This window comes from Myotis daubentonii, chromosome 13, assembly GCF_963259705.1.
Source record: "Myotis daubentonii chromosome 13, mMyoDau2.1, whole genome shotgun sequence".
NCBI lineage: Eukaryota > Metazoa > Chordata > Mammalia > Chiroptera > Vespertilionidae > Myotis > Myotis daubentonii.
Genome location: NC_081852.1, coordinates 56,751,578 through 56,776,045, shown reverse-complemented (window position 1 = coordinate 56,776,045; position 24,468 = coordinate 56,751,578). Strand labels below are relative to the sequence as shown.

Genomic DNA, 24,468 nt, shown 5'->3' with positions numbered 1-24,468 from the left:
TTAATGGGCAGAGAGGTGGCCCCCACGGTGTGGGAGCCATGTGGTCACGGGGGGCTGATGGAGGTGGGGGTCCTGGTGCAGGAATCAGGAGCAGGCCAGGGCCTCGGGCGGGACCAGCACTGTGGCCAGGGAGCAGGGCACCCAGCGAGGCCACAGGAGGTGATGGGCGAGAGCCATGCTCCCACTGCTCACCCCGCCCAGCCCAGCCCTCTCCTCTGTCCGCACGCTGTCTGGGCAGGGGCTGGGTAAAAACAAAGATAACTGGTTCTCATGACCAAAGCATTCCACGTTCATCATGGAAAATACAATCGGAAGGAAGGAAGGAGGAAACAGCCAGGACCCCACACCCAGGAAGGTCTGGTAACCTCGGTGCTCAGCCTTCCAGTCTTGCCCGGCGTAAAGAGACGGTTAATACCCAAGGGGCCTGGGAATCAGCTTCCTTCAGAGCCGAGGACACAGTGGCTCGAGAAGTTATAGTTTACGGGGAAAGACTGGGTGTTGGACATGATGGTTTCTGGGCCTGAAGTGTGTTTCTCCAGAAATCCTGTCCTGGGTCATTTCTGTAACCTTCCCTCCATACTTGCCCAGCCATGAGCAAGTCACACCCAAGACCCCTCCATTCCCAGACACCAAACACCCAGGGGGCAGGATGGTTGGTTGGGCTCCCCAGATGCAGGCCTCTGGCAAGCGGGGCTGGGGCTGGTTGGAGGGCAGCCATGAGGGTCAGCTCCTCCCACGGGAAGGACAGGGGCCTCTTGTCCCTGCAGACGGGTGCACGAGACAAGCCTAGGGGATGGCAGATGGCCTCCCAGATGGCAGAGAACAGCCCAGCTGGTGCAGCCAGTTGTTCGGGGGCAGTAATGATGTGGGGTGCCGTGGTGAGGGGCTAATGGAGGTGTCTTATTGATTAAAGAGTTAACTCTGATAAGAAGGGCAGTAGAGAACCACAGTAGGTGCTTGTGGCTGGAAGTAACCTGATGAAATTGCTGGTTGTGATGTGATCCAGGGGGGCTGCCTGGAGGCGGAGTGTAAGGCCCTCTGTGGAGCTCTCCACACTGCCCTGCCTTGGCTCATGCTGTCCCTCTGCCTGCTGTTCCCTCCCATCTTGTTTCCTCAGCCGGCTGACTTGCCTTTCAAGAAGCCAGTCAAGCACCCCTGCCCTGGGGGGCCTCCCCCACCCTAACCCCCCTGTGGCACTTACCATGGGTCTAATAGCAGGTGCAGAGTAGGATTTTAGTGTTAATTACAGTACTTAAACTGGCACCGCGCGCTCTGTTTTGGCCTGAGGACTCATGGTTGGATTCTCACAAATTAAATGCACATGTGTGTTCACTAGACAAGGCTAATGGCAGCCCGATGGGGAAGGCCAAGGAGGGCACGGCCAGACCCACGGCGGGTGGGGCATGGGGGCTGTTTCCCATGGCCTGGGCCTTCCAGCTGAAGAGCTGGCTGGGTGACGCCGAAGTATTGCCCTGCTCCCCTCCGCCTGGTTAGCTTCCCAGAGGCCTTCTCGTCTACCCACCCAGAGTGTCCCTAGAGTTGTGGGTGCGCTTTCAGGACCTTCCTAGGTCTGGCGGGGAGAGAGAAGGTGGGGTGGGCAGTGTGGGGGGAACAGGCCCGTGCAGGCTCCCTCCTCCCAGCCAGGCATTCCTGTGGACACCTCCCAGAGGTCACCTCGGGAGGGGAGGGGAGGTCGCCACCCTGCACTCTTGACATTCCAGGCTCCGGAGGGGGGTGCCTGCGGGAGTCAGCTGCTCACCCTGCGTCTGGAGCGTTCTGCTCTACAGAGGGGTGGCCACTGATTAACTGAGCTCCAGCTGCAGTTCTTACAGAGAACAGTGACACCAGAGAAACGCCCTGTGTGGCCGGCTTCAGGAAGTGGGCGGGCCTGCACCCTGGGGAGGGGGTGTGGGCAGTGGTGAGGAAGAGCCACTGGCAGACCACCTGGGCTCTCGGATGCCCCAGACACCTTTCCTAAGTCCAAGCTCGGGCAGTCGGTCGGCTGGCGAGGTGGTGAGGGTGCAGTGTCTCATGCCCTGGACCTCGGTCCTTACCTACCCTGGCCCTGCAGGGGCTGGAGCAGGGGTCCTGGAGCCAAGTGCACCGAAGCCCACACATGGGCAGTACCCACGCAAGCACCAGGGTGTGTGGCACCCATGACAAGTCCAAATATGCTGGGGCCATCTGTGTGGCCTCCCATTGGTCCCTCTGTCTAGGGACCATTATTCCCTGGGATTCATACAGTGTATGAAGTGGGAGGCCCTGCTGGCCTTACTGGTATCATGCTGCTTGGCCTTAGATGGGCCAGGAGACACCCTGGGGACCTTGTGAGGCCCCCAGCTTGGAGTCTCCGCCCCTGCTCTCTGGAGTAGCCTGAGAAAGTCAATCGCATTTCTCAGAAAGTCCATTTCTATTTCTTGGGAAAAGACTTTGAGAGATTTGGTCCTCAGGGGACCCGCTCATCGGTTTTCTTTCTTTGTTCTTCTCTCTCTTCACCGCTCTGGAAGCAGGTCCTCTATTTTAGCTCCTTTCCAGGGTGGTTACTCTTCAGATTTTGCCAGGCATGCTTAGCAAAGTCTAAAGTTAATATTTGAACCCAGCTTACCAACGCTTTCTTTGTAAGAATGTCAGTCCACCGTTGGAGGTTTTGTGTAAAAAAGGAAAGAATGTGGGATTTTACACTGAGGAAGTCTTCCAGAATCCCGGAAAGGGCTTTTTCCCTGCCCATCAGGTGAGGGATGTTCCGCGTACGGTGCCAGGGCCACGTGAGCTGAGGGCACTGGGTTCCCAGGGGTGACCAGCACCCTGGGCAGCCCTCCTCCAGGCTGCAGCGGGTGGCCCACGCGTGGCCTCCCCTTTGGAGTGTCTTGTGGCCTTGGCCCCCTCTTTTCTCTGACCTGGAAGCGGCCATTTCTCAGCCAGGTTCCTGCCCCAGGCCCCTGGCTCAGCCGCAGCTCACATGCCAATAGTCACACAGAAGAGCGTTTTAATGCTGGTGTGACCTGCCCTCCTGACAGAGTGAGGCTGTGGCTCCCACCGACGGCTGGTTAGGGAGCAGGTCGTTGGGCATCTCCTGGCACTTATTCCGGTTATGGGGCCACTGCTTATCTGCGGGGAAAGCACCGACAAGTCCTCTGTCCTCTCCTTCGGGACGGGGCTTGGCACCCGGCTCCGGCCAGCTGGCAGCCTCAGAGCATCCAGGGGAAAAGTGAAAACACAGCCGGCGGCTGGGCGCCGTCCCTGCTCTGTGCCTGCGTTCTTGTGTTGTCAGAGAGCAGGGTGTCTGGGGAGCGGCCAGTGCCAGCGATGGCCACTGGTGCGGTCAGAGGCTCTGGGGTTGGCAGCCGGCTTCACCCTCGACAGGGCCTGGGAACCTGCTGCAAAGTCTGCCAGGCCGAGAGGTTAGCCTCTGCCCCAGGGAGGCCGGGGGGAGGGTGAGGGAGCGATGTCCAGGGGTGGGAGTGTCCTCAGGGTGGGGAGAAGCAGGGAACGGTTTTCCTTACAAGGTGGTTTTCTGCAGCCCTTTGATTTTTTTTTAATCGAGATATAACTCACATATAAAATTCACCATTTTAAAGTATACAGTTCAGTGGTTTTTTATGGTCACAGGGTTGTGCAACCATCACCACTGTCAAATTCCAGAACATTTCATCACCCTAAGAATAAACCCCCGCCCACTAGCAGTCGCTCCCAATCCCCACTCCTCCATACTCTGCTCCGCTGCCCTGGCTACAGGTTGACAGTGGTACCCACGCGGGCCAGGGCTGAGGCCTGGGGCCTGGGCTGGAATGCGGGAGAGGAAGGACCTTGGCATTGGAGACCGGCACTTACAGTGTGACTTCAGGGAGGTGCTTACCCTCTCTCCGCCTTGGTCAAAGGGTTAAATTGAGGACATGGCTGTTTTCTCAGCCGCAGTTGGACCGATTTGATGATGATGATGGTGATGGTGATGATGATAAATAACATCAATAATTTGTGGAGTGCTCATCATGCACCAGGTTTTATAGATATTTCGTTGATTTGTGTGTTATTTTCTAACAATCTTAGGAAGTATATCCCCCTCCACCCATTTTCCAGGTGAGAAAACTGAGGTTCCAAGAGACTGAGTAGCTCACTTGGGACATGCATCTGGGAAGGGGCCATGCTAGGATTTGAGCCCAGGCTTTCCTGACTCTGAACCTCTGTGTTATCAGTAGCTCCTCCCTCACCCTGATCTTGGATTTGAAGAATTTGGGCTTTTGAAATGTTTGGTTTCAGAGCCCAAGGAAACTTCTAAGCTTGAAGAGAGCCAGCCCGAGCTTGGGAGAGCCCTGTGGCTGTGGCCTGACTTCCCAGGCTGTGTGCTCATCTGTGACGGCGAGTTGTGTGAACATCTCTCATTAGGCTCATCTTCCAAGAGAAACGTACTTGTGGAGACCCGGCACTGGGTCTGGTACAGGAGTGCAGGCTCGGGGAGGGAGAGCTCCGCGCACAGCACAGCCGGGCCTCTTTGGTAACCTCGGCTTTACTTTCTCATCCACAGAATGGGAATAATGACGCCTCCCAGCCCCCTGACAGCAGGGTCTCATGAGTACACCCTTAAGGCTCTTAGGTTGGTGTGAAAGTCACACTCAGTGAGTGCTGGCCACCAGAGCTTTCCTGGTAGGTTTCTAGGTTTTGTACATTTCTGATAATTTCAAAAAATATGTGTTTGAATAATCTTGCAAAAGAGCCTAAAGTCAAAAGTGTACATAAACTTGACCCGTGAAGGAATTCAGCAAGTGGTGGGTGGGGCTGATACTTATTCAGAGGGTTTCTCCTGCATTTTGCCTCCTTGTTTCACTGAGACACAGTGATAGAGGCCCTGGGGGTTGGGGTTCCCGCTTCCCAGAGCGAAGACAAGGGCAGAGAGAGGTGCGGGAGCTTCTCAGGGCAGAGAGAGGTGCGGGAGCTTCTCAGGGCTCCTGCAGGTCGCACCTGTGGCATTCTCCATCCGCCACGCCCTGTTCTGCATTGTCACCAGGAGTCATTTTCTCTTTCTTACCTTCCTCTAAGAACTTGGGTTTTGCTTCTGTTCTGGTTCTGAGGAGACATAGCCATGACCTTCTGGCCCAAGCTGGCTGCCCTGCCTGAGCATGGAGGACACTGTGCCTACACCCGGGGCCCCACAGGGACCACCTCCCCCCACCCCCCAGACTTAGAGCTTGTTCTAGTACAAAGGGTCCCAGGGTGCCATCTGAATTGGTATTTCATCCCCTGGAGAAGATGCCAAGACCTTCCTCACAGAGGCTTCTTGCCCCTCCCATATGGCCTTGGGAGCCCTTTGAGTCTGAACAAAGCAAATGGGTGTGTCCTGCTCCTTAAAGAGACCCTGCTTCTCTGCAGGGCCAGGCTCTGGTTTCTCAGAACACGGAGGGTCCTGGCAGTGATGGGGGGAGCACGGGGAAGTGGGCGGGGGGGGAGGGGGGGGCATTCCCTGGCCTCTTCTGTGGCCCTGGGTTCACAGAGGGGTTTCAAAGTCTAGGAGGGCCCTGAGGCTGGGCTGGAGCCCTCTGAGTGGGAGCCAGTTGGTGGCTGGATGCCTCCTTTGCTGTCTGCAAGGGTAACGGTAGAGCCAGCAAAGTTCAGACTCCTTCAGGGCTGTTTAGATTCATCCCAACAGCCTCAGCCCCAGAAAAGCCAGCTGGACGTGCACCCTTCATCCACTCCAAGACCCAGGTCCGAAACATTCCCAAGGTTTCAGAGTTCAAACTGTGTAGGTCTAATGCATGCATAGTCTCATGAGTTTGATCATTCGTTTGATAAGATGTCTGGGGGGCCTACCTGTACTCTGTATAAGAAAAATATTGTCCTGCCCTCCTGAAGCCAGGATCACAGACATGGAACTGGCACATTGAAACAGCCACTCTCTTATTATGGAAAATTCAAAACATACAGAAGTAAGGTAAGTAATGTATTGAGCATCCATGAATATCAGGCATCATATTGTTTCATCTGTAAACATTTCAGAATGTATCTCTGAAGTATAATGACCCTTAAACATTACGTAACGACACCATTAACAGTAACTTATTAATATTATCAATATCTGGTCAGTGTTTATAATTCAGACCATTTCCAATTGTCCCATAAGTGATGTAAATTTTTCTGTTCGTTTGAATCATGATCCATGAGAGGCCCATACATTGCAATGACTGCAGTTGCTCTGTTTTAAGCTAGGGCAGTCTGTCCCCAGCAGGTCGGGGTGGGCGGGAGCTCACTAGCAATGCAAATTTTCTGCTGTCCTGGACCAATTGGAGTAGAAACTCCGGGGGTGGGGCCAGCTGCCTTAGGCTCTGGGTGATTCTGATGCACATTAACGTTTGAGAACCTCTAATCCATAGTTTCCCCTCCTCTGTTCCTATCTATTTTCCTTGTAATTTGGTGTTTTTTTTTTGAGAAACCTGGCTGCTGTCTTTAGCATTGCCTCCAGTCTGGGTTCTGCCAGTTGACCTGGGATTATAGGTGCAAATATCCAAATTCCTCACTCTGTTCCTCCCTCCAACAGACGTGGGTGCCCTGGAGGATGAGGCAGAAGTGGGGCTCCCAATTTGCTGAATATAATTCATGAAAGTCAGCAGGAAGACCTGTAGAAACCTTTCCGCACCTCCCCCAGCCTTGGCCTGGACACACATGTGCATGTGAACCTGTGGTTGACAGAGACGGCGAACCGCCCCACTCACCATCTGGGATTATAGGGGCTCGGGGTCTCACTGTCTCTGGGGAATGCCAGCTGCCCCCGTTCTCTCTCTCTGGGGCAGCTCATCTCCTAAACCATCTGGGGTGGGGGTGGAGGTGGGGGTGGGGGTGTAGCTGGAAGATGCTGCCCAGGGTTAGGATGGGCCAAGCACAGCCTCTCACTCTGAGCCTGTGCCAGGTGCTGTGGTTTCTGCTACTGCAAATGCTTATTTCCATAATTATTGTTTAGCGTTTGGAGAGCGACTATTTCACACTCGGTATTCTTTGCAGCCAGGAGGGTCTCCCAGTTCATGCAATAAAATTTCCATTTACTCTGGACATCAGCTGAGATGATTTTAAAAAAATCCATAAATTATTTACTGAAATGGCTGTTCAGCTTACGGTAATAATGCATTAGTTCAGCTAGCCATGAAGCCTGTTAAAGGGTAATAAATTTCTTTTATTTTCCTTTTTAAAAGATATCTGCCAGTAACCTACACATGACCTTGCACTGATCAGTTTTCAGAAATGACACTGCGGGAGGGCATGCAAGGAGAGAGAAGTGGAGAGCTTTTTTCAAGTAGCCTGACTTTAGGCAGTTGTCAGCAACTACCTGTCATCTCAGAGCCAGGAGGAGGAAAGAATGAAAACATCTATTGCATGTTTAAAGCATAATGACCTTAAAAATCCTTCCTCCCCCCCCCCTTTTTTTAGAGAGAGAGAGAGAGAGAAAGGGAGAGGTAGAGAGAGAAACCTCCATGTGAGAGTGAAACAGCAAACATCCACCACCTGCCTCCTGCACGCCCCCTACAGGGAGCCAGGGAGTCACCATTGTTGAGACCACCTGTCATTTCGCTTGTGCCTGGAGCCTTGTAGAATAAAGGCAGGCCCGTGGTTCAGCCTTCATCCTTTAAAATGTTGTGTTTATGGAGCAGGATCGATTTACTGTATCTCGCAAAGTCCACAGTTCTGCTAACGGCCATTTGCTGACTAATGTCTCCAGCAGAGAAGAGCAGCAAGCAAGTTTCTGAGTTATGGCTGTCTTTGACATGTCTTTATCCAACCCATTTTTATTTTCGGAACCTCTGCTTTGATTAAAGCCATTCGAGCCCGGAGCAAATACAATGTGTCTGAGTTTTAAGCCTCGCATTTTATACCAGGAGCCCCACTGAAACCTGTTGTTTAATTTTTATACCATGAAGGCAAGCGCAATGAGCATTAACCTAACCAGTTAAACTAGTTCCTCCTAACTACCTGGTTTGGGGCTCTATAAAAGTCCCGAGTCATACTTTTACTTATTTAGATCCTCTACTTTGCTGCAAAAATATTTTAATTTTATCTATATATCCCCTTTTGCTGCAAATATTATTTTAAAAGTGATGTGTTGGTTGTTGGGTCCCAGGTTAAGAGTGAACCTAGAAACCGCCAAATCAACTCATTTTTATATTCACTAAATTAAAAAGGATTGCACAGTAAATATACAAGACAGAAGTGCTATTAAGTTAGCTAAAATTGGTAGCAAAGGAGATCCGACAATAATTCTCTGTTGGTTGACCAGAAAGCTGCAGTGGCCCTTTCTTCTCCATGAAACCGTGGTTGTGTGACTCAGAGTTTGCATTCCTGAAATGGTGTTGTTCCAATTTTTTGATGTGAAACCATCAAATCCCTCTGTGTTACTGCATGTCAGGGTAACTTAGTGCTTGAAGGGTGAGATGCTTTGAGTGTCTGTTTAATCTACTTGGAACAGTGTGGTAGGTTTGTCTTCAAACTCCCAGAGTTTTTGGCTTTGCCCTTGACTACACTCCCTGGTAAAGCATTTTCCTTTCATCTCTCCTCCTCTCCCTACCTTCACCGATGGGTCTCAATTTCTTTTCATCAGCTTCCTTTCTCTCCTCCAAGCCTGCACTCTACAAATCTCCGTTCTTGCTGGGCTTTTAGCTTTGCCTTCCTCTCCTCTTCCCGATGTGCCCATGTCGCCCTGTGTGTACTGACCTGGAATATCCCATAGGTGGGAGCAGTCACGGGCAGATGTTCTTGTACTGGCTTTGCACAGAAGCATAAACGGGGCTGCAGCTAATGACAGAATGTCTTACAGGGGATCATGGCCCCTGTGTATTGCGAGCCAGGTCATACGACATGTACTTTGTATATATAGACACCTCATGCATCAACTCTCTCTCGTTGTCTGTTAGCATAGATCTGTCAAGTACTCTTAGATCAGTAGATAATATTCCACTGACCCCCTTGTGTTTATTCCTAACCACTGATTTATGGAATGGAAGCTCTCAAGCTTTGTTGGGGCTGTTAGCACTCCAGAGACTTTCCATACCCCTCAGGGCTAAAGAGGCTTTTCCATGTTCTTTTCCCCAATAATTAAAAAGAATTTTTTTTTTGTTAATCCTCACCCGAGGACATTTTTCCATTGATTTTGAGAATGGAAGGGAGCGGGAGAGACAGAGAGAGAGAGAGAGAGAGAAATTATCGATGCGAGAGACACATCAATTGGTTGCCTCCCACACGAGCCCCGACCAAGGCCATGGATCAAGCCTGCAACTGAGGTACGAGCCCTTGACCGGCATTGAACCCGGGACCCTTCAGTTCAAGGGCTGACACTCTATCCACTGAGCCAAACTGCCTAGGGCTCCCCAAGAATTTTTAAGCACCACTTTGACACCCTAAATAGATAAATAAAGAAACATTAGCTTGAGAACAAAGTTGTCACTGTAGGCTTTGTATATTCCTGCTCTGGACTCATGCACATTAAGTGGTAGCTTACCTTTGATTTGGGATGTGGAGAGCTGTAGATGTGGGTGTGCATGATAGTCACATATCTATAAAAATGTTGCTGCGTGCCTTTTTTTTGCAGATCACTTTAAATCATTACACAGCGTAGCTGCATTTTAATTTTGGATGGAAGAAGTCCGTGAAGTTTAATTGCCTCTACTAGGCCTGGTTGAGTGATCAGCAAGTCAAATGATTAATTTCCTACTGAACAGAGACAGAGGGGGAGGGGTTCACAGGGAGAACTCCGCAGGGCCTTGGTTCTTGCCCTGAATATCCTGGAGTCCCCCGGGGCCCGAGGCCTGTGTGGCCCAACACATGCAATTTTGCTAGTCAGTGGGCCATGCTCTGAGGAGGGCTGAGTGATGGGATAATTAGAACCAAGCCGACGGCGGGGTGGATGGTATGTCTGCAGCTAATAGCTTGTTTGCTAATTGCCAACACCAGATTTTCTGGGTAATTAGACATTTGGTTCCTTCCAAGACCTTCTGTGCAAACGTGGACACATGGCCGTAGGCCTTCCAGGTAGCAGGTGGGGAGAGGGTGGCTTTAGTGCAGGATGGCATCTCTCTGCTGGCTGCCCCGAGGGCCATGACAGGGCAGACGTCTCCCCAACAGGTGGACAGGGCCATCTGGCTGGACCCCTGGTGGAGAGGCCAAATCCCCCAGCTTTTATAGCAGCGGATGCCCCTGTGCTAGGAGAGCAGCAAAGAAGGCAGAGGCCAGCAGGCTGGTCCAGGAGCCTGGCTTCTGTCTCCATCCTCCTTCCAAGAGCACTGAGCTCTGGGTGCTAATAGGAATCAGAAATTGCTTCCCCTCTCAGATGGGCAAGTTGATTTTTTTAAATAAAAAATATTTGTTGTGGTAAAGTAAAAAAATATATATATAATCAATATAAAATGTAAGATTTGCCATTTTAACCATTTTTAAGTGTACAAATCTTTGGAAATAATTACAGTCAGTATTGTGTAACCATCATCCCTATCTGTTTCCAAAACTTTTTCCATAACAATATAGAATCGGTATACTCTGTTCCTGCCTCCTTCCAGCTCCGGGTAACCTCGAATCTACCTCCTGTCTCTCTGAATTGGCCTTTTCTAGATATTTCATATAAGTGGAATCACGCTGTATTTCACCTTTTGTACCTAGCTTATTTCACTTAGCATAATGTGTTCTAGATTCATCAATGTTATGACATGTATGAGAATTTTACCCCTTTTTACAGCTGAATAATACTCCATTATATGGATATACCATGTTTTGATGATCTATTCATCCATTGGTGGATACTAGGTTCTTTCTACATTGTGCTCATTGTGACTGCAATGACATTCACATACAAGTATCCGTTTGAATCCTTGTTTTCAGGTGTTTGGGGTAGATACCTAGGAGTGGAATTGCTGGGTCATACGGTAATTCTATATTTGACTTTTTGAGGAACCACCAAACTCTTCCCCAGCGGCCGTGCCATCTCGCAGTCCCACCAGATATGTATAAGGGTTCCGATTTGTCCACACCCTTGCCAACACTTGTCATTTCTGTTCCTTTTTTATGATAGCCATCCTAGTGGGTGTGAAACAGTATCTCATGGTGGTTTTGATTTGCATTTCTCTAACGATTACTAATGCTAAACATCTTTTTTGCCATTTGTATATATTCTTTGGAGAAGTGTCTCAGTCCTTTGCCCAGCCAGTTGATCTTTTTGCCTCTGCACCCTTTCTCCCCACGGTTGGAATTGAGCCTCATCAGGAGAGGGGAGGTGTCTGTGCAGAGTGGAAGCCTCATGTTCACTCTTTCATGATTCGTGCCATTCCCTCAGCCCGTTCCGCACCCATGGCCAGGATGCTGTTTGAGTTCTCACCAAGCAGGAAAAAAGAATCGGCAAGTGCGGATCCAGTGGTTGACAGCGGAGGCCGAGGGAGCCGCACCTGGTCTCCTCATGAAGCAGACAGGCCCTTCTCAGACACCCCACACCCTCTGGGTTTCCTTGACCACAAGTTTTATTTTAGCAAATTACCATTTTTTCCTCCCAGGTACTAGGCTACGTACCGAGTGGAGCCATATTTGTAGAGCACCCCTGATGGCGCCTGGCATTTGTAGGTGCCCAGAGTCTGGCATCGTCTCTGCAGTGAGAGCCCACAGTTCTTGATCTGCGGCCCTGCCAGTCCTGGGCAGCGGGAAGGGACAGCCGTGCGGAGCCTCCGGCACTGACCGGGCACAGTGTGACTTCTCCTTGGGTGCTCACTCCTGGGCGAGAGCCCCTGGCTGTGCCCAGGTTTCAGGACAGATATCTGCGCCTGAATAATGGCGCGAGCAGCCGGGCAGTTGGCAGAACGATGTTCATGCGGCCTCGCTGGTGGCCCTTCTCCGGTTTGGCCTCGAATCTGTGGAGGGGCCTGTCTTCGGGGCCCAGGAATGCCAGCCTACCTGTCTCTCCGCTGTGGATTTTCTTACTGAAAGTCAAAACCCTTCAGTGTCACGGAAGAGAGATGAGGTCCCCATAGGCTGGTGGGGTCTCAAGCCAGAGGGAGGCAGGAGATGATGCCTCCACCAGGAAGGAAGTTCTTTCGGGAAGGTGCGCTCGTGGCCTGTATGCCTACATGAGGGGTTGTTCCTTTCGGGGTAGGGTCCCCCAGCCCCCTGGGAACCGGAGGGCTGCGGATACTCTTCCTGGAAAGTGCACATGAAAGTTCGCACGTCATTTCAGGTGCAGGTTCTTCCCATCCACTTGGAGGCTGGTTAGGAGCTGGCTCTGCCGGGGCAGGAGCCAGGACTGGGGCGATCTGGGGACTGGCAGACGCCCTGCTAAGTGGCAGTTGGATGGCACCTACTGAGAGGACTGCGGGTCCCTGGGAGAAAAGGAATGTCTTATTTGGTCAAGTTTTATTATTTTATTTTTATTTATTTTTTGTTAATCTTCACCCGAGGATATTTTTTCCATTGATTTTTAGAGAGAGTGGAAGGGAGAGGGAGCGACAGAGAGAAACATTAATGTGAGAGAGACATATCAATTGGTTGCCTCCCGCACGCACCCCAACCAGGGTCGGGGAATCTGTAACCAAGGTATGTGCCCTTGACAGGAATTGAACCCGGGACCTTTCAGTCCGCGGTCTGATGTTCTATTCACTGAGCCAAACTGACTAGGGCTCATTTGGTCAAGTTTTAAATACTAAATGTAAGGGGGTGCTGACACCTGAACTTTGTGGCTGGGGTCAGCCTGGCCACCACGCAGCCTCGCTCCTGCTCGCCGGGCCAGCCCCTACCACCGCTAAGGAGCATGCTTTGTCTTTCTCTTTCCAGAAACGGCCCCCACGTCTGCATACTCATCTCCTGCCCGGAGTCTCGGGGACACAGGGATCACGCCTCTGTCCCCCTCCCATATCGTGGTAAGACATGTGTACATGTGTGTGGGAGTGTGTGCTCATTATCTTGGCTTTGTGGGTCTGTTCGCATGAGGAGGCAGCTGAGCAGCCCGTCATGTTCCTGGGTGGAGATTAAGTGGTCCTGGTACCAGCCATGTGAGCCCTCCCGAGTCTTTGTCCCACCCTGGGCCTGTGTGGCTGGTGCCGTTGGAGCCAGTGGCCTGGGTGGCAGCATGGGCAGGCAGGTGGGGGCAGCCCTGAGGGGATAGGACTCATCAGGGTCACGCGTGGTTATGGCAGGACCCGGCCGGGCCCCTGGCATGTGGAGCCCTGCTCCCAGGCCTGACTCACGGAGCAGGTGGAGTGGTCACCTGGGAGGTGCAGGGACGCAGCTGGTCAGCCCTCGGGGCAGTGGCTGCGGGTCTGCACGGGGATTGGGGAGAACAGTGGGAGGAAGGCTGTCACTCAGAGCCACTGGGCTCCGGCCCTGGTGCTGGTGTCCGGAATAGCCACGCGCATGCACAGTTGATAAAGGGGAGTGGTGGCAAGCTGTGGGCTTGGCCCTTCACTTAGGGGCGCCTCGCTGGGCTGAGGCTGGCCTACCCTCTCCCCAGGGCTTGAGCCAGACAGCGACTGCCCTGGGCAGTGGGTGTACAGCGGGACAGGGTGGGACCACCCGGGGCATCTTCCTGAAAGCCAGGCGTGGCGACCCCTCCCCAATACCTGACTCGGTGCCTCTGCAGAACGATGCCGACTCGAGCGTCTCGGAGCAGCAGACGTTTCTCGTGGTGGTGGCCATCGACTTTGGGACCACGTCTAGCGGCTACGCCTACAGCTTCACCAAGGAGCCGGAGTGCATTCACGTGATGAGGCGAGTGCTTGGGTGGGCAGGCGCAGGCGCAGGCGCTGGGTCCTGGACTCTGGCCCCGCTCGGCCCAAACTCACTGTGCCACTCGGGGCAGCCACTCTGGTCTCTGGGCTGCAGGGTCATGGTCTGTGACAGTGTTGGTTTGTTCTGACCAGTTGGTCTGGGAAGGGCATGGCTGGTGCGTTTGAAACCTGTCCCGGTGACTCCGGCGTGCAGCCTTGGGGGAGGGGTGCCCACTTACAGGTGTCTGTGGTGAGCACTTACTGTGGGAGCTTAGGCAATTGCTAAACCTTCTCACCCTCAGTTCCCTCACCTGTGAAATGGGGAGACTGACCATACCTGCCTCGCAGGGTGTGCATGCAGACGAAGTGAGACTTCCTGTCAGTGTAAGCGGGGAGGTGCCAGCTCTTCCAGGTGCGGAAGTGTCACGGGTGACGTGACCAGCGCAGAAAGCACCACGCCTGAGAGGAAGCTGAGCCGGGATGGCAGCCAAGTGAGGGGTCACCCGAAGTTGCCCTGGGCCTCCTGGGGCGCACTCTCAGGCCACTCCCTGTGTCCACCCCATGCTCACAGCGGCCCGCACACTCTGGTGCCCACCGTGTCCACACGTGACCGGCTGTCTATGAAGATTCTGGTCTGTCCAGCACCAAGGCCTGCTCCCCCGGTCTGGGCCTGGCCTTCCCGCAGTCTTCAGCCCCCAAAGCTTTGGGACCCAGGGATCGATCACCCCAATTTTCCAAATCCAATATGGCTCTGAAGATACATTGTGATTGGCCGTTCCCTTCGCTGGTAGTTGTGGAATTTAGTTATCGCTCCCGGGTAAGATTTTAGGCATTTTTTTAAAAAGTGCGGTTGACAAGACAAGTTGTAATAAAAGTAATCCCCACCCAGTTTGGGTTAGGCCCCGCCTTTCCTCTGGAAAAGCAGCTGTGACTCAGCTAAGGGACCCGCACTAGGAGGTCCCGGAGACCCGTGGTGTCACTTCATCTCTAGGAGATCCCGAGGCTTCACAGCCTGTTGAGCCAGGATCCTGCCTCCGATTGGCCAGACAGGCGTAGGGTCTGCCTGCTCTGCCGTCTCCGAGACGGAAGCCCCGAGTGGAAAGAGCACGTGTTAAAAGCTGGAATCAATGCTCCACAGTTGTCTTAAGAAATGCTGTTTCCAGGAGGTGGTCATGCAATGAAAGCGGGGGAAAGAGCAGATATAACTGAACTTGCTGGGGAAGAACCTCCTAAAACACGGGCCGCATCCAGGGCCTCAGAGATGTCATCTTAGTTGTAGGATTTGGAAGGAGGTGCCTCCTGAATTTTACTTCAGTCAGAACATAGGACATAACCGCGGGACAGACGGACGGAGCTGTGAATGAGAAGGTTAACTTACTGTATTTCAGTGGGAATGAAGGAATACAAATGGAGAACACTCGGGCGGTCGTTTCTGACACGAGTGTCCTGTTGACAGTGATGGAAAGCCCTTTGTGAAAGGTGGTGTGTGGGTGCTCCCCTGGCCAGTGCCCAGTGCCCAGTGTCAGCCCAGGATGGTGATCAGCCCTGTGTCTCGGGGGTCTCCATGAGGACTTAGCTCCCTGGGTAGGGCCTGCTCCCCGCTGGAGCTTGACTGGAAAATCACCAGGCACGAGCCCAGACCCCTCTGGGCGGCAAATGCAGGTGGAGGCTGGCTCTCCATCTAGACGTGATGGCCCACTGGAGCTTAGCGATGCAGTCAGGGAGCAGGTGTGAGCTCGGCCAGGAGCGCGGCCACCTCCCCAGGTGGCCAGGGTGCGAGGTGCTTCCCCTCCTGTATGCTGTCTCCACGTTCACCCGGACTCCCTGCTCCCTGCAGACTCCCTGTCCAGGCTCCTGGAGGAGGGCAGCTTCTCCTCCAGCGCCCACGCTTATAACCTCGCCCTGGGGACGCCTCGGCTCCTGCTCACCACTGTGTCCATTCAGCTCGGTGCTCCCTCTAGACCAGCGGTTCTCAACCTTCTGGCCCTTTAATACAGTTCCTCATGTTGTGACCCAACCATAAAATTATTTTCGTTGCTACTTCATAACTGTAATGTTGCTACTGTTATGAATCGTCATGTAAATATCTGATATGCAGGATGGTCTTAGGCGACCCCTGTGAAAGGGTCGTTCAACCGCCAAAGGGGTCGCGACCCACAGGTTGAGAACCGCTGCTCTAGACCATCCATTCCCCCTTCCGCCCCGCTCTCTCTTCCGTGGCTTTCCACCTCTGCTCCCAGGTGAGGCCTGAGCTACCTCCTCAGCCTCCGGGCTTCCAGCCTCCCTCCTGTCGTCTGGCTGGGTCGGGTCTGCAGCAGCGCTGACCCTGGCTTGCCCCCAAAAGCTGGGGTGTCTAACACCTTCCGTGGCTCCCGTCACTCACTATGGAATCCCTCCTCAGTTCTCTTCGGCCTGGGTCCCACCTCCTTCCCAAAGTCGTTTCTGACGCTTCCCGTGGGTACAGTCACTCTTCTCACTCACCCTCCTGTTCCCCAGCCCACACACGCCTGCCCACGCCGGCCACCTCTGAGCAGCCCGCGCGTCCTTTCCTCCTCCGAGGTCCAGCTGCCTGTCGCCTCTCCGACTTTCTCCTGAGCCCACAGCCTGCCCCCTCCGCCCCCTCCAGCTGGCCCCCTGCCTTCTCTGACCCTGGGGCCCTTCCCTGGGACTTCGGAAGAAGGTGCCACAACCTCTGCCTTTCCTTGGCGGCAGGCGGTGGGAAGGAGGTGACCCTGGGGTGTCCAACCAGAAGACCCCCACCACCATCTTGCTGACCCCCGAAAGGAAGTTCCACAGCTTCGGGTACGCTGCCAGGGACTTCTACCACGACCTGGACCCCAACGAGGCCAAGCAGTGGCTGTACCTGGAGAAGTTCAAGATGAAGCTGCACACGACTGGGGTAAGCGGGCCTCGCCCTGGCCCCAGGTCCCTCCGGTCTTGCGGGTGTGGGGACCTTCCAGCCCAGGGACCCTGGGGTTCCTCCCAGGTAGACATTCACGTCCATTGACCTTGATTTTAGAAATGACCTGAGCACCCAATGCTTTCGTGGAACACACAGCACTTTCTGATGGACACTTTCTGGTGGGTGGGGAGATGTTGAGACTATTTAACGGCTTGTTTGCCTGGGAAACTGACCAGAGTGGATGCTGGGAGGAGCGTAGGCCTAGGAGGCGGGGGACCCAATGATAGGAGGCCCCCTTCAGTTGCTGGATTACTGGGAGGTTAGGGGATCCTGAAAGGAGGGACATGGGGACGGGGCCTTTGGGGGGATGAGGGCAGTGTAGCCAGTCCAGAAGTAACGAGTGGCCCATTAACCCCCTGCGTGGGGGAGGGGCAAGCTCAGGAAATCAAGTGCCCAGCAGCTGGCGGCCCGGCTCCCGGGGCAGGGCTGCTCCCGACACACTGTCCAGGCCACTGACGGCCTCCCCCTCAAGCTGCATGGAAAAGGCTGGGCCAGCGGAGAGGACTGTTTCCGTGTAAACACGTTATTCCGTAGAGATTCAGGATGGCGATGGTGTGTAAGGCCAGGACTCTAGGCCAGACAACCTGGGTTTAAGTCCTGCCTCGGCCCCTTCCAGATGCTTAATCCCAGTCCCTGGCCTCTCGGTGCCTTGCTTTACCTTATCCGTGCAATGGACACACTGACAGTGCCTTCGCCAATGGGGGTTTTGTAAGGAGAAGAGGAATCAGAACACACAGAGCTCTAGAGCCGTGTGGTACTTCTAAGTCCCTGTCAGTTGCTAGCTCCTCTGATTGCTTTTATTTGTCGCTGTTACGTGTTTGCAGATGACAGAACAGGTACTAACGGGAAACCCAGCCCCCAGCACCCTACTTCCCACGGCTCAGTGCCCATGGGGTGATGGTCTCTCTACGAAGCAGACAGGCTCCTGCTAGAAACGCAGCCTCCCTTTTCAGCTGAGGGGATTCAGTGCTTGCGCTTCAGCTTGCGCAGGTGGACACACAGGAATTTTTAAAATTCTGAGCCTGTGGCTTCCAGGTGCTCGGTCACGTTTCTGAGACGGGGAGCCGCCGCCCAAAAGCTGGGGTGTCTTTCTGAGCATCCGGGGAGGGAAGTGGCAGGCGGGGAGGAGGGGCTTGTGCAGATGGGTCCAGATGACTGACAGGCTTCACGAGGCTGGTTTAGCGGCTCGATGCCCCCTCACACTCCAGAGGCAACGCCTAATTGCCCAGCGGGATCGATCCGGAGGCCCCGCTGACTCCCCAGCAGTAATGAGCCTGGTGGTTCCGGCTGCTCAGGGCTCTCTCTGCCCACCCCCAGTCTGGGGGGCGTTTCTCCTCATTGCTGAATGACCCCAGTCCATACAGCATCCGCAGAGCATCCTCCACCCGAGGACTGCACTCCCACCTGCTCCGTTCCTGGGGGGCAGCGAGGCGCGATGCTGGGCCCCCAGTGGATCAGGCTGCAGAGCCTTAAAATAGGAGCTCTTCTATTTTGGGGACTTGGTTGGCAGCTCACTGGGGAAGGAACGCTTCATGTCTGTTCAGCATCGGGCATGTCAGTGAGTTGGCATGATTATGTAGGCCTCCGTGCAGGCTCTGAGGGTGACCATGTGTGTCCCGAGTGCAAGTAACATGTAAATTGCACCAGCGGTGCCTGCTGCCTTTCTCTCTTCCTGGGCTGTGGCTGCCCTGAAACCTCACTCCCAGCAGATCCGGGAGGGAGGGAGGAGGGAGGGAGGGAGGGAGGGAGGAGGGAGAAGCGGAGGTGGCGCTGAGGGGAGCAGCCGGGACCTCCTGCACAGAGCAAGGACATTGCTCCAGGCCTGTTTTGGGGAACTCGCATCCTGGGCTGCCTCTCACACATTGGGAAACACAAATATGGCCCCCAGCTGCGTTCCCCCCGCCCCCCGCAGCTGCAGGCAGCTGTCCAGAAGCTGGAAGGCCTTCTCTCCTTGTCTTCTTACTGTCTCTTTCCTCTCCTTGCCAGGACCTCACCTTGGATACAGACCTGACAGCAGCCAACGGCAAGAAGATCAAAGCCCTAGAAATCTTTGCTTACGCCCTGCAGTACTTTAAGGAGCAGGCGCTGAAGGTAGGACACGTGGAGGTGGCTGTGGTGGGGGTGGGGGTGGGGCACCCGCCACCAAGGTTGTGCCTGGAGGGAGAGAGCAGGATGCGCCCTCCTAACTGCAGGGGGGACTGGAAAATGGCACAGCCGCTGGGAAAACGGTGTGGTCCCTTGAACCAGGAGGTTGAGGTTCGATTCCCGGTCTGGCACATGCCTGGTTTTCGAGCTCGATCCCCCGTAGGAGACATCATTGATGTTTCTGTCTCTCCCTCTCCCTTCTTGTCTCTGAAATCAATAAAAATATATTTTTAAAAAAGAAAGAAATTCCATGAAGAAAGCTGCTCAGGGAGATTTACAGGAGCGAGGCCTTCACAAGGGGCAGCCTGGCATTTGAGGGGCGGGTGGACGTGCGTGGTGGTCTCGGTCATGAAGGAAGCGAGCACAAGTGCAAGACAAGGGAGACATCCTGTTAATGTCAGGATCCTTCCCCTCCCAGCTGTCTTCCAGCGGCTGGTGGAGGCGGATCTAAGCAACTTCCCCTGCAGCCAGGGAAGCCATCATTCAGGTCCGACTCTTCCTGCTCAGAGTCTGAAATGGCCTGGGTGGCAGCTCAGAATCCTTCCCAACACTGACACGCTCACCTGCTTTAACGCCCAGGGCAGACCCGCAAGGAAATAACACATGATTAAAAAACAACAACAGAAAAACAGAAACAAACCCCCCAAATCGGCTATTTCATGGTGGCCCAAAGCGGGGGAAAAGAAAAAGTTTGCTGAATACACTTAACACTGCCGAACTATACACTTAAAAATAATACATTTTGTCATATGTATTTTGTCACAATTAAAAATGAAAAACAAGAAGCTTACAGATCATAGAGGAAGTTAGTTCAGTGAGAGGGTGGGTCAGTCCCCAGATAACCATTTGAAACAATAGGGAAAGTGTGACATCCACCAGGAAAAAAAAAATCACCAGCCGGTTCCTCTGAGCCGCGTCCACGACGCTGACTCTGGTGCAGAAGTGCCCTGGTGTGCGTTTCGCTTTGATTTCAGGTCTGTCTGGTGACCGTGGCTACAGGAGGGGAGGGGAAGGAAGGAAGCAGCATTTATCAGAGGTCTTTTCCGTGCCAGACGTCCCACGTGTGTTCTCATTTAATTTTGCCGCTTATGCTGGGGGTTAGTTTTATTCTCCCCATTTTACAGATGGAAATACTGAGTCGGCACTATGCTAGAGACATACTTTTGTCTACGCGGGCCCAGTGGAAACCTCTGAGGCTTCTGCCCATCCCCTTTACCCACATGGTGTAACCTTGACCCAGAGCTAAGGACAGCATGGTTCTTGCTTAGGCCATTTACATCCTTCCTGTCCCACCAGGAAAATCCCCTGAGGTGCTGGGCTGGAGGGGAGGAAGATGACAGTGACGACTCTGACAGTTGCCACCAGACACTGTTCTAGATACGAGACCACGTGTCGCAATTTAAGTTAAGACATTGGCCTTTAGAGTCAAGATAGACCTGGGGCTGAGTCCAGATTTTGGCTCTGCCCCCTTCTAGCCGTGTAATCATCAGAAAGACAGCATATCAAGCCTGAGTTTGCCACCTGCAGGAAAGGGGCACAGTTATAATCTCTCCCTAACAGCATTCTTGGAGGGATTACTGCAGATGAGGTATAACAGTGTTGATGCAGGGTAAACTCTCAGTAAATGTAGCCACGTCCGCCTGACCTGCCGCCCTTTCCTTGGCTGTAGGAGCTGAGCGACCAGGCGGGTTCGGAGTTCGAGAACTCTGATGTCAGATGGGTCATCACGGTGCCTGCCATCTGGAAGCAGCCCGCCAAGCAGTTCATGAGGCAAGCTGCCTACCAGGTGAGCGCGGGGTGGGAGCGGACGGGGCCCAGGTGCCCACGGTGGTGACCATCACCCCCTCGGGTGTCCAGCGTGCGTAGGCCTCCTTGGGAGGCAGCCGGGTCTCCCGCAGGCAGGGGCGCCAGGAGCCTTCCCGTTTCTCAGCTGCCTCCCGGGGGAGGAACGGGCTCAGACTGGCAGGGGAGGGGTGTTGTGCATTTCCAGGTCCTGTTGCCACGGTGGGGTCCCTGGGCTAAGATTTCAAATGGGGGCTCAGAGGCACGTCACTTACTTGAGCCTTTCAAGTACAAGGCTTGGAAAGCAAGGAGATTTGGATGAGAAAGGAGTAAAGACAAGGCCCATGGTATGAACCAGGCACCCGGTTGGTGCCGGGGCAGAAAGCTGTGCAGGTGCAGCCAGGACCTACAGGTCCATTTCCCTCTGCCCGCCTCACCTGTGAACTCACAGGAGCACGCATGGTCGCCCCAGAGGGGTGAGGGCTGTCGCACCTGCCCGGTGGCAGACACCTGGATGAGGGCAGGGCATGGCTAAGGAGCATGCCAGTCAACACAGCACCATGGAGACGGCATTCCAGGGCCGATGGCCAGCCCATCCCTCAGGGGCGCCTGGCCCCCTCCCCACGCCACCCCCCCTTCCGCTGGTGCCTCAAACTCTCCCAGCCTCCAGCCCTCACGCGGTTGCAGACAACTGTGCCGGGAGGGGCTTCCATGAGAGCCTGATGTCCTGGCAAGAAAGGCTGGTCCTGCTGATCTGTGCCCTAATCCGAGGGCACAGCTGGCTCCTCCATGTTTACTGCCTCCCCTGGGCCATGAAAGCCACCCTGGGGCTCAGCCAACTCTGTGCCCTGGACGTCAGTCTCCACAGGCATCCGCCCGAGCCGGGCGGGGAATGCCGCCGGGGATATAGGTGTCCTTGCCCTCCGCCAGGGGACTTACCTCCGACGCTGAGTTTGTGGCCACAGGGACGAACCTTTCCTGTCAGACACCCACCCATCCGCCCTGAGCGCAGCAGGGTAGTAAAGTGGGCACCCCCCCCCCCCCGCCCCCCGCATCATGGACTGTACTCCACACTCGGGGCTTTACTCCAGGCGGCAGGTAGAGTCAGGCCAGTGCCCTTCCCCCCCCTCACCCCATCCCGCCCCAGACTGTCTCTCTCCTTCCTCTGCTCAGCGTGAGAATCTGGCCCAGCCTATGTATCTGCCAAAAATAGACTTGTTTTCATAGGGATGAAGGAAGAGGGTGGAAGTTCCAAAAAGAGGCAATTCTTTAAAAAGAGAGAGGCCCAGGCGCACCTCAGCTGCCACAGAATCCCGGGCAGCCTGGGCTGTTCCGTGGACGTGGACGTGGACGTGGCCTTGAGGCCGTGTCCAAAGACAGGCCCCCGGGAACGGCTGTCTAAGGCGACACGGCCCCGTGTCTGGTCTGAGTGTTCCCAGGACGGACACTCAAGCTTCATGGTTTTGACCCTCATTTCCAGCCCACAGGACGCCTCCAGCAACAAACGTGTGACCCAGAAAAGGGTCAGCTCTTATTTTTAGCCTGAAAACGAAAGAGGCGCAGTGGCCGGTAGATGTGTCAGGGCTGTTAGAGCTGGTTCCGGGGCGGGGGAGGTGGGGGCCTCCTCCAAGGACAGCATCTCTGAAAGCATGGGGTGGGGGCTGGAGGCAGCGAGGGGGAGGGGAGAGGCCCTGGGGCAGCTGAGGAGGAAGGAAATGGGGGGTGGGATGGGGGGTGGCATCCCCTGGGGTTTGGCACAATCAAAATGGCACCTCAGAGAGTAAAAGGCCACCCGTCCTGAGCAGATGCAACCGGCATCCTTGGACGCAGGGAATTCGCTTTCTGAAGCCGGAGACCCTCTGCAAACAGGCCTGTCTCCTCAGTACCGGGGAGCTTTCGTTTGGTGTCGCAATTGTGCGGTGTTTTTTAAATCCTCACCAAAGGATATGTTTTGTTTTGTTTTTTAAATTGATTTTTTAGAGGAGAGGAAGGAAGAGAGAGAGAAAAAAGACAACAGCAACATACAGATGTAAGAAAGTTTGATCAGTTGCCTCCCATACACGACCCAACAGGGGATTGAACCCACAACCTAGGTATGTGCCCTGCCTGGAAATGGAGCCTGCAACCTTTTGGTGTTTGGGGTGAGGCTGTAACCAATCAAGCCACCTGGCCAGGGCCGTGCAGCTTAAGTTTTGACCCTTTGAAATTCTGATTTGATACTTGTGTCCAGTTTACAGTCACTGAGTGGATTTGAAGATGGCAGGGGCCCTTCAATCCCTGCTCACTCAGTCATTGACTCATCAGACAAACCTTGCCGGGAGTGATCTGTGCGCCAGGGCTGGGTGAGGCCCTGGATTCATACCTGTGCCCTGTGCACCGGAGCCTGGCCCTGCTCTCAGGTAGCTTGCGGCCCAGTGGTGCACGGAAGCCTCACACTTCTGGGGGGCAGAGGGCGTGCAGGGGCGCAGCTGCCTTGCTGACTTCTCTGCGGTCTCTCCAGCCTGAGTCCCAGTGACAGTGTGGAAATGAAGCTTGCTAACCTGTGGCCAAAATGAGCATCTCTCCAGCTCTCCCTCCTCACTGCCTCCCCATTTAGTCTATGGAATAAGAAAGATGTGTACCGTGATGGTTAATTTTCTGTGTAAACTTGACTGAGCCAAGGGGTATGCAGATATTTGTTCAAAAATCATTCTGAGCGTTGCTGTGAGGGTATTTTGGGCGAGATTAACCTGTAAATCAATAGCCCGAATAAAGCAGATTGCCCTCCCTAAGGGGGGTGGGCCTCACCCACTCAGTGGAAGGCATGAGTAGAACCTACCTAGAACAAGAGGGAATTCCTCCCGCCTGCGGCCTTCAAATGGAGACATTGGGTTTGGGGTTTTTGGGTGTTTTGGTGTTTGTTTGTTTTTTGCCTTTGGACTTGAACTGAAATATCTCTTCCTGGGTCTTGAACCTGCCAGCTAGGGAACTAGACCATGATGGGCTCTCCTGGTCCTCCAGCTTGCTGCCTGCAGACCTCGGGACTTGTCAGTCTCCATAATCCTGTGAGCCACTCATGGTCATAAACCTCTTTCTACACATCCATACATTGGATTCTCTGGAGAACGCCAATACAGAAGCTGAGCAAAAAGCACTTCTTGGCCCAGCCAGCCTCTGAGATGCAAGAGTGCCCATCAGCCCTTCCACCCGAAGTGCTGCCCCTTAGCCCATCAACCTACTTGCAGGTGAAATCGGAGCCCCTCCTCCCAGGCCTGTTGAGGTTCCCTGAGCCCCAGTTCATGTCACAGTCCGTTGGGACCTGAGCGTCTCCTCCCACCGGCCTGGAGGATGCAGAGGCCTGGCTGCAGAGCAGGGGACAAGGCCCAGGGCAGCATCTCCCACTTTATTTCATCAGTGAACCTCCAACATATCTGCTAGTGTCAAGCGCTCGTTGAAAAAGTAGGTTAACCTCTGTCTTTTATGAAGGCCGGGGCACCTTTAGACCCTTGAAGAGCACTCAGTGAAAGGATGGTGCTGCCCTGGCTGGGCGCTCGGCTGGGCGGGTGTCATCCCGGACACCAAACGTTGCGGGTTTGACTCCTGGTCAGGGCACATACCTACGTTGTGAGTTCGATCTCCAGTTGGGGAATGTTTGGGAGGCAGCTGATTGATGTTTCTTATATTGCTGTTTCTCTTTCTCTCTCCCTTTCTCTTTCTCTAAAATCAATTTAAAAAAATATGTCTTCAGGGGAGGATTAAAAATTTTTTTAAAAGAACAGCTGGTCCCTCCTCTGAGGCCCAAGAGACCTAGAATGGGAGGTAGTTCCACTGTGTCCTGAGAGTTGCACGGACAGGAAACAGTTTCTCTCTAGAGGCATTTTGCCTAAAATG

The 24,468-nt window shown here is 54.0% G+C and overlaps 1 protein-coding gene across 6 annotated transcripts in view; it reads left to right on the top strand.

Annotated features, from left to right (window-relative positions):
- HSPA12A (heat shock protein family A (Hsp70) member 12A) overlaps positions 1-24,468 on the top strand; it is a 110,774-nt gene that overhangs the window by 70,300 nt on the left and 16,006 nt on the right. For all 6 annotated transcript variants that reach the window (XM_059661531.1, XM_059661535.1, XM_059661530.1 and 3 more), the window contains 5 exons: positions 12,778-12,863; positions 13,583-13,710; positions 16,422-16,608; positions 18,658-18,762; positions 20,486-20,602. In XM_059661531.1, coding sequence (XP_059517514.1) covers positions 12,778-12,863; positions 13,583-13,710; positions 16,422-16,608; positions 18,658-18,762; positions 20,486-20,602 — 623 coding nt within the window. The remainder of the gene's footprint in view (positions 1-12,777; positions 12,864-13,582; positions 13,711-16,421; positions 16,609-18,657; positions 18,763-20,485; positions 20,603-24,468) is intronic.